Below are 15203 nucleotides of genomic sequence, written 5' to 3' on the forward strand. Positions count from 1 at the left end.
TTATTTCTGAGTTTGCCTTTTGAATTTATTGTCCGTACGGCTGGCCGTACGTCGACATGGGCGCCCGTTGCTATAGTGGCAGGGATCCGTTTTGTTAATGGCTTTTATCTCAGGTCTGTTTCCACTGCTCCGTATGTCATTCTGATATATTAGCGCGATCGGGGGCTCCTGATATATGTTACATACTTCTTGAATAAGCCAGTATCCCTTGAACCCTATGTATCCAGGTCACTGACATGATTCCTACCCTCGGCTTTCGTCGCGAGCAGCAGCAGGGGCTGGCACTAGGGAGGTATGTGTATAATCCGGCAGAAATTGAACACCCTTGTTTACCTGCTGTGCTGGGTTCGCGTTGTATTCTACTACCGGCATGTACTATTTTATCATTTCCGGGAGCTTGGGCTTCAGCTGCTCATTCCCTCAGCCCAGAATCACTGTTCCATTCCTCACAGATACTTGACAATCGCTTGCAGACTTGTAAATTCCTTCAAAGAACGCTCTCCGTGTATTGGACCAGAATCGCTTCGGGTAAGGGTAGGTCTTCGCCCTTCCCAGGCCAACAACAAACGAAACCCGAAAAATTCACTGGTTTCACATATTCAGGGTGAACGAAACCTTTCGGGCGATGATCATCTTGCGTCGTATCTCTGGAACATCGGAGATGGTAATGGTGTTTGGATTATAGTCCTTGACAACGGCCCAGCGGGTAAGGGAATCGTACTTTTGAAGACGCTTGAATTCTTTATCAGACAATTTCATCCAACCGTGGCAATTCACAGCCCAGGTGCCATTCTCGCCAATGCTATCTAGCCGAGCGAAGGCACGGCTCTCGTGAGCGATCGGACGTGTGTATGCCTGTTGGCGCGTTGAGAGCGGAGTCCTTTTATAAGCCCAATCGCGGAACTCCTAGTGCTTAAACTAGATACCAAAGAGAAATAAGTACTGGTCAGTAGGAGCTCAACAGCCGATCAGCACTTCCAACAATCTGCTTGTATTGACGTAAATGGTCACGTCCATCGGAAGCTCCAAGAGCCAGGGGCCAATCATAGAGTCATCCATGAGCTGTAACGGATGACAGAACAGTACAGCTGCTGACCTGGAGGGGAAAGAAATTGGTTGGAACGATTGTTGTTCGGCTACACTCCGTAAGTGTCCTTGAAAAACGAAAGGATAAAGGTCTTGATGGACTGTTATACACATGAGATTTGGGTTTGTCAGTTTGACAAAGAGGTCCAGGCACCGCCACGGAGTACGAAGTAAATAGAGATATCTAAAATATTTCAGATATATAGCAAAAAAGGTTCCAGAATTTCAAGTATTAAAATCAGATTACTACTGATATTCGATATTCTTGATTTGGCCTGATCCACGGAGTAGCCTGAATAAAGACAGCAAGGAATTGGGGAGTGGCTGGTAAGCAACAACTTAGAATATCTAATATTGGTTGAATTTTTTATCTCTTATTTTTTATTTTTTATTTTTATTTTTTCTTGGGGGTTGGGGTGAGGGGGAAATTTTGGTCTCCTTTTGTGTTTCTGGTCCGCTAGGGATTGCTTTTGCTTCCGGGGGGGGGGGGCAAGATAAGCCCCGTCTCCAGTTGCAGTTTTGCGGAAATAATACATGGAGTTTGGATCACAGAAGACCAAACAAGGTCGAGGAGCTTGAGGAAGATAAATGCTGTTTCTTCGTACGTGGTACTGACATTGTCAGAACAAAGATGTCGAAAGTCATGCAGCATATCTTGCAAGATAAGTGTTGGAGAAGAAGGAGAGCACAAACATGCAAACTGAACACTGCGTATTTAGTTATTGGAATGGAGAATGGAGAAAGAAAAATGGTTTTCCCCGGCTGGACTGTCGAAGACATCTCTCCCGGACACCATCGAGTGCTACTTTGCTTTCAAACAAGCTTCTAAATCTGGTAAGGGTATTTTTTTTGGTTAGTTGATGCACTGGTATTAGTATCTCTTGACGAACTCTCTGGGCTGACATTCCCTTGAAAGTGGGGGATTTTGCCTGGTGCATACTGGACACGCTTTTTATTAATAGAGAGGTTGTCGAGCACCTCAGAACGATGCTCCCAACGTAAGATAGTGTGTCTGATACTTGGCGACAGATTCTCGGCTTCCGCTTGCTCAGGTTTTGGCCCGCTGCCCAAGGCGCTCAAGGCTTGCTTTCGGAGGCTGTTGCTGCCTTCTAAAGATCTTTTGACCCCTAGGTTCTTCCGCTGTTGGAACTCAAGCAGCGTCACCCGGTCATGAATCGCATCACAATCTACACCGAGATGCCCACCTAAGGCTACGACAGCATTTCATGGGTTCGATGCGATGGCAGAAAAATTATGAGATTGAGTCAATCGTATGACTTCACCCCCCGAGATTGTAATATTTGATAATTTTGCAAAGCCTTTCCCCTGTGGTGGTGTCAGCGATTGGCGACTACTTTACGGAGTAGCTTTTGAAGAACATCAAGGTAACGTACAGTTCTTCTGGTACCGAAGGTGATAGAATTTGAATGCCGTTGAGGGCAATTCTACAGGTTTTGGGAGGGGTTTGTTCGGTATACTTGTCGTATGACGGCAAGAAAAGAATTCGTTGGCGAAGGTGTAGGACTCTTCAGTTGCGGTTGATGATCTCCATATTTTCTAGTCTTACTTTGAACCCTGAAAATTATTCTATGGATAGTGTGTCAAGTCGCTGCTCGACAGTCTGAAATCGTGCATCCATCGCAGCAAATCGACTGTCGATCGCCAGAAAGTGCCCATCTGCCCTCGCAAGCCGTCCATGGATGGTCCTAAATTCCTGTCTCATCTTGCAAGTCGCTGAAAGCAGCCCTGACGGCCCGATCGAACTTCACGCTCCATTTTGCTTTCTTTCCCCTTACCCTCTGAGATGGCTTTCCATGAAAAGGGAGGCTGGGGAAAGAGATTCAAATCTTTCTAGAATCTGTGAACTGCTGTAGATAGTTCATTGTGAGATTCTTCAAGGCTGTATGTGTGCTCTAACCATCTTGTTAGAGAGAGATAGAACAAAGGCGTGGTCTGATGCTCAGGATTTTAATAATGGTTGATGGTTTCTCTGACGTTAAGGATGTTTTGAAAGGGTGATGTTGTTCAGGCAGGCAACCTTCCGCCCGCACCAGGGCTGCCCATGTGATGCTTCTTTGGCCCCCGCTCTGGGGATGGGGTCAAGCAGTGAGCACTGACGATAAAAAGGCTGCCCAGCGAGGTTTGGAAGAGTACGCGGGCGGTAGAGCAGTTACTCAGTCAGGTAGTTCACCTGCTATCGGGTGCGATGGTTCTGATCTGTCTACTGGAAAGATAGCTGCCGCTTACTGAGGGCAAGATAGACATCAACAATCGACTTTTGCTTGGTTGATCGGAGTGTTGAGAGCGATACAAAGCAGATGGAGTGACTGCCGGCGACGAAGTTGTTGTTTACATGTACTGAGACAGAGATGAGACTCCTGGTTTTCTGTCCAGATCACCAGAACAACTCCTGGTGACCAGCTGAACGTACTCAAAGAGTGTCATCTCATGCAAGATTTAGTGACTACAATAGTGGCTACCAGCTAACTGGGTACTGTACGAGGTAGATCATGGGGAGCAAATCCCACAAAGGATTATGTATCAATTGTTTGAAAGTATCATCTTAAGTCCATGAGTGTGAAAATGTATCCCCACTGCATCTGGAGACTCTCCTCAGACCCTTGATCCCACTCCCTTCGATCCAGGGATCACCTTCGGGGTCCCTGACGACAAGAACAGGCGATACACCGCGCCAACCCAACCGAAGAGGGGCATGCTGCAATGAACTTGTCTCTCGAAGTATCCCCGGACCACATGTCACATAAAGCATTGCATCGATGCCGCAGTCCCCGCGAGGATCAAGACAGGTTGACATTTTGCGACATGTCTTGGCGCGATGCTCTGGCGTGGCGACTTGGGGGATTGCTTTCTGATAAGCATGACGATGACGATGGTGGGTGGGTTTGGGTGGATGATGCCAGCCAAGAAACGCGGGAGCCATTCTAGATCAACCACTCGAACGGCAGCTTGGTTTGAAGGTTCTGGGTCTCCCTCGTCGCGACAAAAAAGGAGTTTTCGTGCTTCTAGCTCTTCGAATCCTGCTAAGTTCACGAGAAGGGAAGCTTGGAGTGGGATTTAATGTGACTAGGAGTTTAAACGAACAATGCTATCCTCTTCAGATCCTCAAATCTCAGGGAAGATCCTGCTGGCAGAAAAACCCCCATCGCGATACTGAGCCTCTGGGAGGTGATTTCCATGGCCGACGCGACGGGCTCCACACCAGATATCCAGAGAGGGCAAAAAAAAAAAAAAAATTTAAAATAAAATAAAACAAATCACATTCAGAATAGCTATTCACCCATTGATGATTGTGTATTGAAAAGAGATAGCGTCTCGTGGAAATCAAATTAAATAGAGTATATGAGTCAAGTATCGCAGGCTCTTCTTGTTAACGCCATGAAGTCGACGAAAACGTACTCCGTACATACATTTTCCATCACAAACATCATGAACCATCGGAGAAGAAGGGATGTTTCCGGCACAATGCGTATGCCACCAAACCATACCCGATTAATTGAGTCTTACCTTGGCGCCGGCGAGTCAAACCCAAAGAGACGAATGGTGGCAGGTGACCGGTTTCTCTCGAAAGAACGTTTGGGGATCAGAAGCAGCCGGAGATGGCGATGCGAGCAGGAACGGGAACAGCATCGTGAGCCCCCGGGATCGAAAACCGAGTTGCGGCCTTTTGCTTGGCCCCAGAGGGAACAAAACCAAAAAAGACAGAACGGTCTCGCTTAGACATGACACAACAGCCAGGCCTGCCGATGGTAACGCGCCAAAAAAATAAAAAAAATAAAAAAAAATAAAAAATAAAAACAGCTAGCGAAAAGAGCAGAGAGCGCAACCGGGGGTGGTTGATCTTGGGGCAGCGCCGGCGTCCCTATAAAGAGGGCCCCCTTGCCCCGCTGCCGCGCTCTGCCCACACCCTTTCCCTTGCCAACTTCCTCCTCGTCCACAACAACATTGCCTCGCACAACCACCCTCATCGTGTTTCTATCTCTTTTCAATCGTGTTCTGCAGTCTCTCATCAACGCCGTTCAACAGTCCGCTGAAATCAATTCATCGCCATGCCTCCAAAGAAAGCTGCCGCCTCTGGCACCAAGACCGCCACCCATGCTTCATACAAAGGTAGGAGTTGCCTCCCATCGTCCTTTTTCCCACTGATCCTCCACCGCAGCCACTTCTCATCGACTACTCGCCTGCATGGCCGTGATCGCGTGCTCTTGCTGATTCGTTTGATACAGATATGATCAAGGATGCCATCATCAGTGTGAGTAGATCAGCTTCGCGCCTGTTGTGTGTTGGGGCGAACGACTGCCGGATGGGTCCGGTCGTCCCATGACCACCCACACACACCCAAGCTACGACCATCACCATCCCGGTGTCGCGTCATTCTTTCTTGCTTGTATCTTGCTAACTGGGCTCCCTCTACAGCTCAAGGACCGCACCGGAAGCAGGTATGTCTCTTTTTGGTTGCCCCCTCACCGCGTTCTCGCTGGCGCTGGCCCCGACCGTGACGTGTCATCGCAACAACCTTGTTTCATGATCAAGACCGGACCTTGCTGACTTGCTTTCTTTTCTTCCTTGATTTACAGCCGTCAAGCACTTAAGAAATATGTGCGTAATAACAACAACATCAGCTATGCCTCACAGGGTGCTTTTGATGTCCAGTTCAACCGCGCCCTTAAGGCTGGTGTGGAGAAGGGCGAGTTCCTGCAGCCAAAGGGTATGTCAAACCTCTCTCTCCAAATCGACCCGAAATCTTTTTTCTTTTTTTTTTTTTTAATTTGTTACACCTGTTGGCATCTCAATCTTGGCTGTTCGGATGAATCGTTTCCGTGCGGTTTTACTCCTGTTGTCGCCAACGAACGGGTCGCGTGTGGCCAACCTTACTGACGCGTCCCCATATAGGCCCTTCCGGTCCCGTGAAGCTTGCGAAGAAAGAAACCGTCAAACCAGCTGCCAAACCCGCCAAGGTACGCGTCTTGTTATAAAAAATGACTTGGTCGTTCCCGTCTCTCCCTGCTGAATTTACACCACTGACGCTTTTCATATAGAAACCTGCCGCTGCTAAAGCCGCCACCAAGAAGACCACCACCACCAAAAAGGCTGCTGAGAAGGGAGAGAAGGTAGAGAAAGCAGAGAAGCCCGAGAAGGCCACCAAGAAAGCTGCTCCCAAGAAGACCGCCGCGGCGAAGACCAAGGCCAATGTTGCCAAGCAGCGCAAAGCCCCAACTGCTGTAGGTTCCTCTTTGCTTTACCCGGTGATCGTTAGCAACTTGTCTAACGCTCCCACCAATAGGCTCCGGCAGTTGTTGATGCTCCCAAGGTCATTGGCAGGACGAAGTCTGGACGTGTGACCAAGTCCACCGGCAAATCGGCGCCTGCGACAACGAAGAAGGCCACACCCAAAAAGAAGAAGGTTACAGAGAAGAAGACGCCATCGAAGAAATCTGAAGCATGAGCTTGATTGAGCTTGCTTTTTTTTTTCTTTTTTTGGTTAATCTCATACGGTGTTCGTCTTCGGTGTCCCTGCACTTTCTTTACTCTTTTCAATTGTTTTATTTTACCCCGGGCTTTTCACGACACGACCACATCGACCCTTTATATAGGACCGAGGATCGTTTTCCAACCAACGACGATGTATCCGTATGGGATGAGATTCTTCTTTTTGTGCGCGTGTCAAATGGGAAATGAAACGGCGTCGAGGCGGGTCTAAGGATGGATGGGTTGTGTGCAATTAGTGCTTTGCTCTTTCTTTTTTTCCTTTCTCGATGTTATGTGTTCCTTTTTTCTTTTTTTCCCCCCCCCCTCATTACTGGGAATATGGGTTCTATGTTTTATCGTTTTGAGTCTACGGAGTACATACGAGCAGCAGCAGTAGTAGTAGTGAGAGAAAGGCAAGACATGCATTTCAACGCCGTTGCTTTTCTCCTCGCCGTTTGCTTCGCAAAACGAAATGGTCGCGTCTGCGCCTTCTTATTTTCGGTCCTGCCTTTTGCCTTGCCGTGACCGAGTTTGCTAGTTTCCGTTCTGGGCAGGGACCAAGCCCAACCCCTCTCTCCTTTTTTTTTTTTGTTGTTTTTCTTTTTTAAGAATCCATTCCGGGAAGGCGCGAGTTATGCATGTGCACAACACACACGCGACAAGCCACAGCTCCGAGGCTGTGCAACCCCACCCGCGCCAATTTGCTTCTTGGCGTCCCGTGGCCCCGTTGCCTCTCCCGGCTGCTTGCTCTGGGTATTTATGTGAATATGTAAATTGTAAAACTTCGCTAGTCAGTGAACTACTCTTTCTCGCCATTTTGCCGTCAGAAATTGGAAAAAGTAAATTGAAAAAAAGATTTTTTTTTTTTTTTCTATGATGACTCTGTGGTATCTAACTTGAATGGACGCGTTGCAGGCGAAATGAGACTGTTCCGTTTTTAGAATTAGCAAGGGCAGCGAATGTGGCTGGAGACCCCCGACTAGTGCGTGTCCTAGTGGCTTGGCGGTGCTCTCCGGGAAGCTTTTCGATCCAGTTGGGCTGACTGTCAACTTCACCCTTGCATTGAGTTGGAACTGCGACTAAAATCAAACAGTCGGCATCCCCCGGCCAGCGACACCTTCGATCGGCTGTATCGTCTTTTTCCCTTTTTTTTTTTTTTTTTTCTTCTCTTTCACACCCTCTGCCTACTTTTCCCCCCCTGTTATTCACGGTTACTCGTATCTCAGCCACCTCATCTACTATGGTGTCAAGCACCTCTCCTCGGTCCTGTCCTGCCTGCACTCTGTCCCGGAGGTGAGGCTCTTGACTTCTGCAACAGCTCCGGATCGCTTACCCCGGGCTGCTGAGAAGGGGGTCAAAAAAAGAGGAGTGACACAGACGGCTCACGCAGGATTAGTCCTTTGCTCCTCTACATCGGGTGCTCCGGTTTGCTTTCTAATCGTGAGCAACGTTAGGCGGGTGCTTGTTTGGAGAGGCCGTCGTCATCATGCCCGCCCTCACCACCACCGCCCAAGAAAGTTCAGCCCAACTCCGCCCCCGGACCACCTCTCCTCCCCCAATCTTCAACCCGACGCCCCGGAAGTCCCACGATCGATCGTCGCTGAGTAATGCTTTTGTCTGGGCCAGTGAAGCTAATGGCGAGAATGGCCACGTTGATACTACATCCTCTGAGTTCTTCATGACGAACCTCAAGACGGGCAGCTTCCAGTCACTGCCTCACACGAACAAGTCCGTCGTCTCTTCACACGGGCGCGAGAGGTCCCATTCACGAAATGGAAGCTTGCTCTCACTCGGTGCGGGGGACCGTGGCGAGGTCCATAAAGATCATCATCATCCTCATCATCATCATCATCATCATCATCATCATCAACAACAACAGCATGCGAGGCATTCACTGGCAAACGGCATCGACGCTCAGGTGGACCGACCCTACAGCGCCGCTTTGTCGAACGGCACATGTGCTCTACCTCCCCCAGCCAGTCCTAAACCCGTGTTGAACGGCGATCGCTCGTCGACTGATGAGATATCGACAGAACACACCCCGCCGACCTCCATAGTTCCGACCCCCGTAGCCGAAAACGACGGCGGGTTTGCCCCGTTCCAGCAGACAACAAACCGACGTGCATCCCCCCCACCCACGCTCCAGACCGATTTTGAAAATTCGGCTTCGCCTCCTAGCCCACGAAGCCCTCGTCTCATCCATCGACATACCCTGCAGGTTCCAAGGACGACGTCGGGAAGAAGAAGTGTCCGCGAGTCGCTTGCACCCAGCCCTTCCGACGATAATCTTACCTCCAGTGATCGATTTTCCTCCGCCTCCGGTTTCCGAAGGGGATCCCTCAGCCTGGCGCGACGGACCCCAAGATCCATCCAGTCAGATCTTTATCTTGACGAGGGCTCTCCGCAAGATGACGATGCTGTACGGTGGACGAAAGCGATCAAGCACAGAAGAGCCAGCAAGCGGAAGAGGAGAGACGAAGAGGACGAAGATCGGGTTATTGTGGGAACAAAAGTGGACCAGAACCATGTCAACTATGTCACTGCGTATAATATGTTGACAGGAATCCGCTTTACGGTTTCGAGGACGAATGCCAAACTGGACCGTGAGCTAACGGATGCTGATTTTGAAGCTAAGCATAAGTTTTCTTTTGATATGTGTGTTCCTCCCCCCTTCCCTCTTTCTTCCCTAGTGACAGTGTTGGTGCTGACCTGGCGATAGAACTGGTAACGAATTGACGCCTTCCGCCAAATATGATTTCAAGTTTAAGGACTATGCCCCATGGGTGTTTCGCCGTTTGCGGGCAAAATTCCAACTGGATCCGGCTGATTACCTGATGTCACTCACGAGCAAATATATATTATCCGAACTGGGGTCGCCTGGGAAGAGTGGAAGTTTCTTTTACTTTTCTCGCGATTACAAGTATATCATCAAAACTATCCACCACGCCGAACATAAGCTGCTCCGCAGAATACTCCGTGATTACTATCAACATATCGAGAATAACCCGAATACCTTGATCTCACAGTTCTACGGCCTGCATCGTGTCAAGATGGCGTATGGCCGGAAGATTCATTTCGTCGTTATGAATAACCTGTTTCCTCCGCATCGGGATATTCATCAAATGTTCGATCTTAAGGGATCCACGATTGGGAGAGATTTTCGAGAAGAGGACCTGGTGAGCAATCCGAGGGCGACTCTGAAGGACCTTAACTGGCTACGAAGACACCGCCATCTTGAATTGGGCCCGATGAAGCGAGATGTGTTTCTCGCACAGCTACGGAGAGACGTGGCCCTCCTCCAACGTTTAAAAATTATGGACTACTCGTTGCTCGTCGGGATTCATGACGTGGAGAAAGGGAATGAGGAGAAGTTACGAGATAAAACGTTACAGGTGTTTCAGCCAGGTGGGGAGATAATCGAGGAGCAGGAGCAGCAGCAGCAGCAGCAGCAGCAGCAGCAACAGCAGCAGTCGGATGGGCTAATAAGGACCCCGTCGAAGCTCGAAAGTGCACGAAAGGCGAGGGAGTTGCGAGAAATCATCAAGCGAGAGAAGCCGGTTCCAATCGAGCAGGCGACGGCAAAGATGCCGGATGAGATACTCGATGAGCGGAAAAATCGTGTTTTCTATTCGGATGAAGGCGGACTTCAGTCTACGCATGAGAATGGAGATCCTGGGGAAGAGATATATTACCTCGGTGTTATCGACTGTTTGACCCACGTAAGTCCTTGATGTCACTGTGGATGTTTGTTTGTGTTGTCTGTGGTACTGACTTTACATGGGAACATAGTATGGCATGATCAAGAAGATGGAGCACTTTTGGAAGGGCCTTTCTCATAACAAGAATCAGATCTCGCCTATACCTCCAGTCGCCTACGGTGAACGGTTTATCAACTTTATTTCAATCATAACAAGATCAAGGGAAGAAGCTGAGAGAGCCCGGCGCTACCACGATGAAGCTCAAGGCGAATCAGAAATGGATGCTCCTATCCGGTCCCCCGCTGAGAAGGCGATGGATAGAGCCGAGAAGGAAGCAGTAAAATCTGCAAAGTCTCTTGAAAAGCAGCCTGAACCTCGAGATCGTATTTTAACTACGATTCGGACCACCGATGGTGAACTGCTGGGCTCAACTGCGCAGGCTACTCAGCTTCCTGTTGTAGAAGAGGTTGGAGAGGGAAGCAGCACTGGCGATAGAAGCGGGAAGAGCGGTATTAACCACAGCGGGGGCTTGCAGGAATTTGCTCCAGAGAACACACTCACCTCTGATCCGCGACGACGAACGTTCCGTACGGCTCTGACGCCACCTGGCCCTCCGCCTGACCGACCACCACCGCCACCGAAAATCGATGCTTCTCCTCATCGCAGCAAGGGAAAGACCGTATTAAGAGATGGCTTGTCATCACGAGATAAAGATCTACCAATGCTTCCTCCTGAATCATATGGATCTCCGTCACCGAATTACACCTAACCCCTAACCTGCATGCTTCCAACGGCTATGCGCACCCAGGCTAGAGGGTTCGAACTTTCTTTTGTTTCTATTTCATATCTGTTCAGGAGCTTTTATATTTGCGCATACCATTGACGACTCTATCTTTGATTTGTATTTTCCCTTTGTCTTCACGTCCCCTCTTAGCATACATTGTATGCATTGGTTGCCAGTGTTTTCAAAAGAAACAAGAAAACAAAAAGTGTGTGTTTTCGAGCAATCAAGCAGCAAGAATGGCCGTAGGATGTTTGGATCTTATAGTTCATGCGAGCGCCTCGTCTCCTGCCCTGTTTGATATCCACCTCTAGACGGGTGGTCCTTATTTTCTTAAGCCCTGTCATGATGTATGGAATTCTGGATTGATCTGATGGGCGAGGGAAGATCTCGGCTGCATATTGCTTTGTGTTTTTTTCCCTTCATGGGGACTCCCATGTGCCACTCTCATTTTCTACTTCCCCGTTTGCTTCTTTCAGCATTGAACAGTGTGTCTGGAAGGTCTTTTAGATTGTATACATTCGCTGAACAGCGTGCCAGTGGTGTGAATTTTTTTTTTTTTTTTTTTTTCTTTTTGATATTTGATATCCCACAGCCAAGTATTGGCGAATAAATTGCCGTTTTCTTCCTCCCTTGCTGAGTCTTTCATTTGTTGTTTTCTGTTTCGTTTCTTGTCCCTACTGCTTCTGTTCCATTTTTTGCCCTTTGTGTTACTGATGCGGTGAAGTCAGGTTGAAAAGTGATGATGATATGGAATTATGGGGGATAGGAGATGGATTCACTGCTCATGGAGATGTATGAAATGTGCAGGTTCTCTGTCTCTCCCGGTCTTCTGTCCTGTGTTCTGCTCTGGCTAATTTCTTTTTGAAAGGTTGCTCTGCCTGATTGTTAGCGTTGTCATCTCGCCCCCTTTTTTTTTTTCCCGCTCTCTCCCTCTTCCCAGTTTTTTCTCTATTTTCTTTACTCTCCGTTTTCCTAGCTACTTAAAGCATGGGAGGCCGTTTGTCCACTTTCTCGGAAATATGTATTTGTACATAAGCAGACATACCTAGCATGCCGGGTGCATTGATACGGGATAGATACAGAGCCATAAAGATCGAGAATTGAGGTTTCTTCTGTGCGTTCCAAACACACATGCATTGTGATGAGGACTACGTTTACAAAAAAAAGTCTACTCAAAACTATAAATATAATAACCGAAAGATATGTATTCTTCGCCCAACCCGTCAAAAAGGAAGTGAATTAGAAGCCAGCCTCACACAGCTCAAGGTAAAAAGAGCGGGGGGGCCGGCTCCGTCTCCCTCCAACTCCGCCTTCCAAACTTTTTTCGCGACTGACATCGGAGAGCGTGGAAGACAGGGCGAAGAAAAACCACACCGCAGACCAAGTAAGGACGCGGCGTGGTGGTTGTTTTTGATGTATCGCGTCGAATACAGAGCTTAATTCCCCACTCGTCTTCCCGCAACTTACTGACGCCGTGGCGTCGGTTGGGGCGGAGGAGGGGTGAATTTTCAAGGCATTGAAGCTCGCCTTGTGCTCCACCTTGCGTCGCGAACGAAGAATTTCCTTTTTTATTTTTATTGTTTTTGTTAGATGGCACGAGGAAGATGGTAACGTCGGTGGGTTGGACTTTGGGAGGGATCTGGGATTGTAGTTTTGTCAGTAAGGCATTGATGGTTATTTTTTATATTTTAATTTCATTCTCCAAGGACTGGGAGATAGGTTGGGTTATGGTATGAAAATGACAAAGGACAAAAGTCATATCCGGTTGAATTCTAACGAAATTCGTCATTAGTAGGAGTTTGGTGCACAAGAAGACCACCATTACACAAGTTCCAACCCATAGCTCCACGAACTCCGGTGAAACTCATTTTCAGGCAAAGAAGGCATTTTGCGAACTTCGTAAGAGATTTGGTCGTGTTCCTGGTGTATTATTCGCCATGTTTGCCAATACGCGATCCATTCCGTCCAGGTCTAATTCTCCTCGTTGCAACATCATCTGGTCATGTTCGTTGGCAACATTTTGGTCTTGCATCTCCTCGTCCTCTTTCGCGTCTTCTGGTGCTTGAAGTTTAGAGGCTAGGATGAGAAGGCGGGTCTCAGCTGTGATCAAGATCTCCAATCGTGGGTCCTTTGTGGCGGCCGATCGGAAGTGAGATGGGATATAACAAATTCCATTCTCCATCTCTCCAAGCAGCTTGATATCCTGGATTATGGCAGGTTTGTACTTGTTGGATGATTCGAGAACGACGTCCGATGGCTGGACGCTGCTCTTCCAGAGGGTTATTAAACTAGGAATTTGCACGTTCTTGTCTCCGTGCCATATTAGTATTGATTCATCCCCAAGCTTATCCCAACCACGGCTGACCGGAATGACGGATATAGCACCCCTGTAGGAGTGGCTAGAAACAGCAGGGCGTTGAGGGGTGCCTTTAAAGAGGACTTCCTCACGAATGCGACGCGTGGAAGGAGTCATAGGTGCGAATTTAGTTTTGTTTTGTCCGGCGGTCGACGTGGAGTTCGTAGGGTGGGATCTGGATGACACTTCGGGCGATGTGACTCGGCCTCTTAATGCAAAGGTGGTTAGTTGGTAGGCAGAAAAGGTGGTCGCTGTGGTTGGATTCTGCCGATCGGGACCAGACATTTCCATATCCCATAGTCCCCATTCACCGTCGGTTGTCAAGACCATGATGGCTCTGCCGCCAAGAACCCATTTCGCGTCAACTATTCTCTTTCGGTCCATAAGGTTTGCCGATGATTCGTCAAAGTTAGTATATAACGTGAAAAAGCATTTCGCATGGGCTTGCTTTGGCCGTGTAGCCGCTGTGGGCCTCCGCCTTTCCGACAAAGTCGATGCTCGTGACGCGGGGGGGAAAAGCTGGTAGAGGTCCAACTTCCCATTTTCAAAGGCGACGAGCAAATGCGTGTGGTGGTCGGAAGGGTACTGGCTTGGGTGAAACGAGATGGACTTCGCGGGCGACTTAAGATACATCTGCTGAACTGGGACGAGATCGTCTGCTGAAAGCTTATATGGGTATGGTGCCTGGATTGGCTGCTTGTCAATCGCGATCTGATAGATTGACAGTTTCCCGGAAGCTTCCATAGAATGGATAGCCAGGAGTAGTTTCCAGGTCCCAGGTGGTTTGGATGGAGTGCTCTGTTTACCGCGAGCCCTACTCTGTGTCTCGGCAGGGATATCAGGTTTTTCGCAGGTCAAAGTCATGGTGATAATGGCAGGATCAACCTGGACGTGTTGTGCTGGAATTGTGAGGGTCTGGAAGTCCCAGAGATAGGGACCGTCGGCGGGAGGAAGTGCAAGAGGCGCGGCAATGAGTCGAATAGAAGAATCCGCGCAGGCTGCAGTAAAAACTATCATACTCGTCAAGACCGGTGGCACCGAATCCACTGGCCGCATGGCGTCGGGAAGAATGCTCGGAATGGACACCTTCCTGACCTTCACTCCCAAGTGTATGTTAAATGACTCGATGATGCTTTGGAACGGCCGTCTAGGATCAATTTCGTCTTCTTCCTCCTCGTACTGGACGGTGGGAACGGCCTCCTTCTGCTGAGCGGGAGGATCGTCTTCTTCGTCCGAGTCTATTATCATAATAACATCATCATTGCCGGCTTTCGCCTTAGACTCCTCTTTTTTGGCATCCTCGCCATTTCCTTCATGGGGTTTGATGCGTCTGCCTCCTCTCCATAAAATGCGTACTCCATTTTCATGTCCGTATATTATTACGGTAGAACCGTTGGGAGCTTGGATAGGGTAGACTTTGGCATCGTAGACGCGATACGGGAACTCGTAGCTATTCAACGGGAGTGTGAACATGCTATCTAGCTTAAGAGAGATTGACACTTCCTTACCTTAACTGTAAGCCATCGTCCCTCAAGTGGACAAGGGGATCAAACTCGATCTCCTCCATCGTGTGAACCTCAAATAGAGAGTGGGCGAGTGGCGTTGTGGCCCTTTCTTTCACAACATGGTAATTCTTTAGTCAAGATGAACAGAAGTTCTCGGAGAAACTGCCAGTGTTCCTGGAGGGTGTTGCGGTGTGATTAACCCCAGCTGTGTTGTTGTTCTCTTGCAAAGCTCCCAAGAGAGATGATTGTAGAAAAATGGTGGAGGATTTTCCGGTCCAAAGCTCCAA

General features: G+C 48.7%; 4 protein-coding genes across 4 annotated transcripts; 2 read left to right on the plus strand and 2 right to left on the minus strand.

Moving 5' to 3' along the window:
* Window positions 1-273: 273 nt before the first annotated feature.
* Window positions 274-1059, minus strand: D8B26_005421 (uncharacterized protein; the record flags this gene model as incomplete). Its single annotated transcript, XM_066124867.1, has 2 exons — window positions 274-906; window positions 976-1059. 2 exons carry the CDS (start codon window positions 1057-1059, stop codon window positions 592-594), a joined length of 399 nt encoding a protein of 132 aa, XP_065980948.1. The 3' UTR covers window positions 274-591.
* Window positions 1060-5153: 4094 nt separating this feature from the next.
* D8B26_005422 (uncharacterized protein) lies at window positions 5154-6550 on the plus strand (the record flags this gene model as incomplete). The annotated part of the gene is made up of 7 exons (XM_003066449.2): window positions 5154-5214; window positions 5331-5356; window positions 5521-5543; window positions 5682-5812; window positions 5998-6062; window positions 6144-6326; window positions 6389-6550. 7 exons carry the CDS (start codon window positions 5154-5156, stop codon window positions 6548-6550), a joined length of 651 nt encoding a protein of 216 aa, XP_003066495.1.
* A 1509-nt stretch (window positions 6551-8059) lies between these two features.
* On the plus strand, window positions 8060-12168 carry MSS4 (Phosphatidylinositol-4-phosphate 5-kinase; the record flags this gene model as incomplete). The annotated part of the gene is made up of 3 exons (XM_003066448.2): window positions 8060-9228; window positions 9293-10292; window positions 10363-12168. 3 exons carry the CDS (start codon window positions 8060-8062, stop codon window positions 11038-11040), a joined length of 2847 nt encoding a protein of 948 aa, XP_003066494.2. The 3' UTR covers window positions 11041-12168.
* A 581-nt stretch (window positions 12169-12749) lies between these two features.
* D8B26_005424 (uncharacterized protein) lies at window positions 12750-15151 on the minus strand. The gene is made up of 2 exons (XM_003066447.2): window positions 14920-15151; window positions 12750-14861 (listed from the first exon to the last, which is right to left on the minus strand). The coding sequence occupies exons 1-2, from the start codon at window positions 14976-14978 to the stop codon at window positions 12926-12928; spliced, it is 1995 nt and encodes a 664-aa protein (XP_003066493.2). The 5' UTR covers window positions 14979-15151; the 3' UTR covers window positions 12750-12925.
* Window positions 15152-15203: the final 52 nt, after the last annotated feature.

Source organism: Coccidioides posadasii, chromosome 3 (assembly GCF_018416015.2).
Source record: "Coccidioides posadasii str. Silveira chromosome 3, complete sequence".
Classification (NCBI taxonomy): Eukaryota; Fungi; Ascomycota; class Eurotiomycetes; order Onygenales; family Onygenaceae; genus Coccidioides; species Coccidioides posadasii.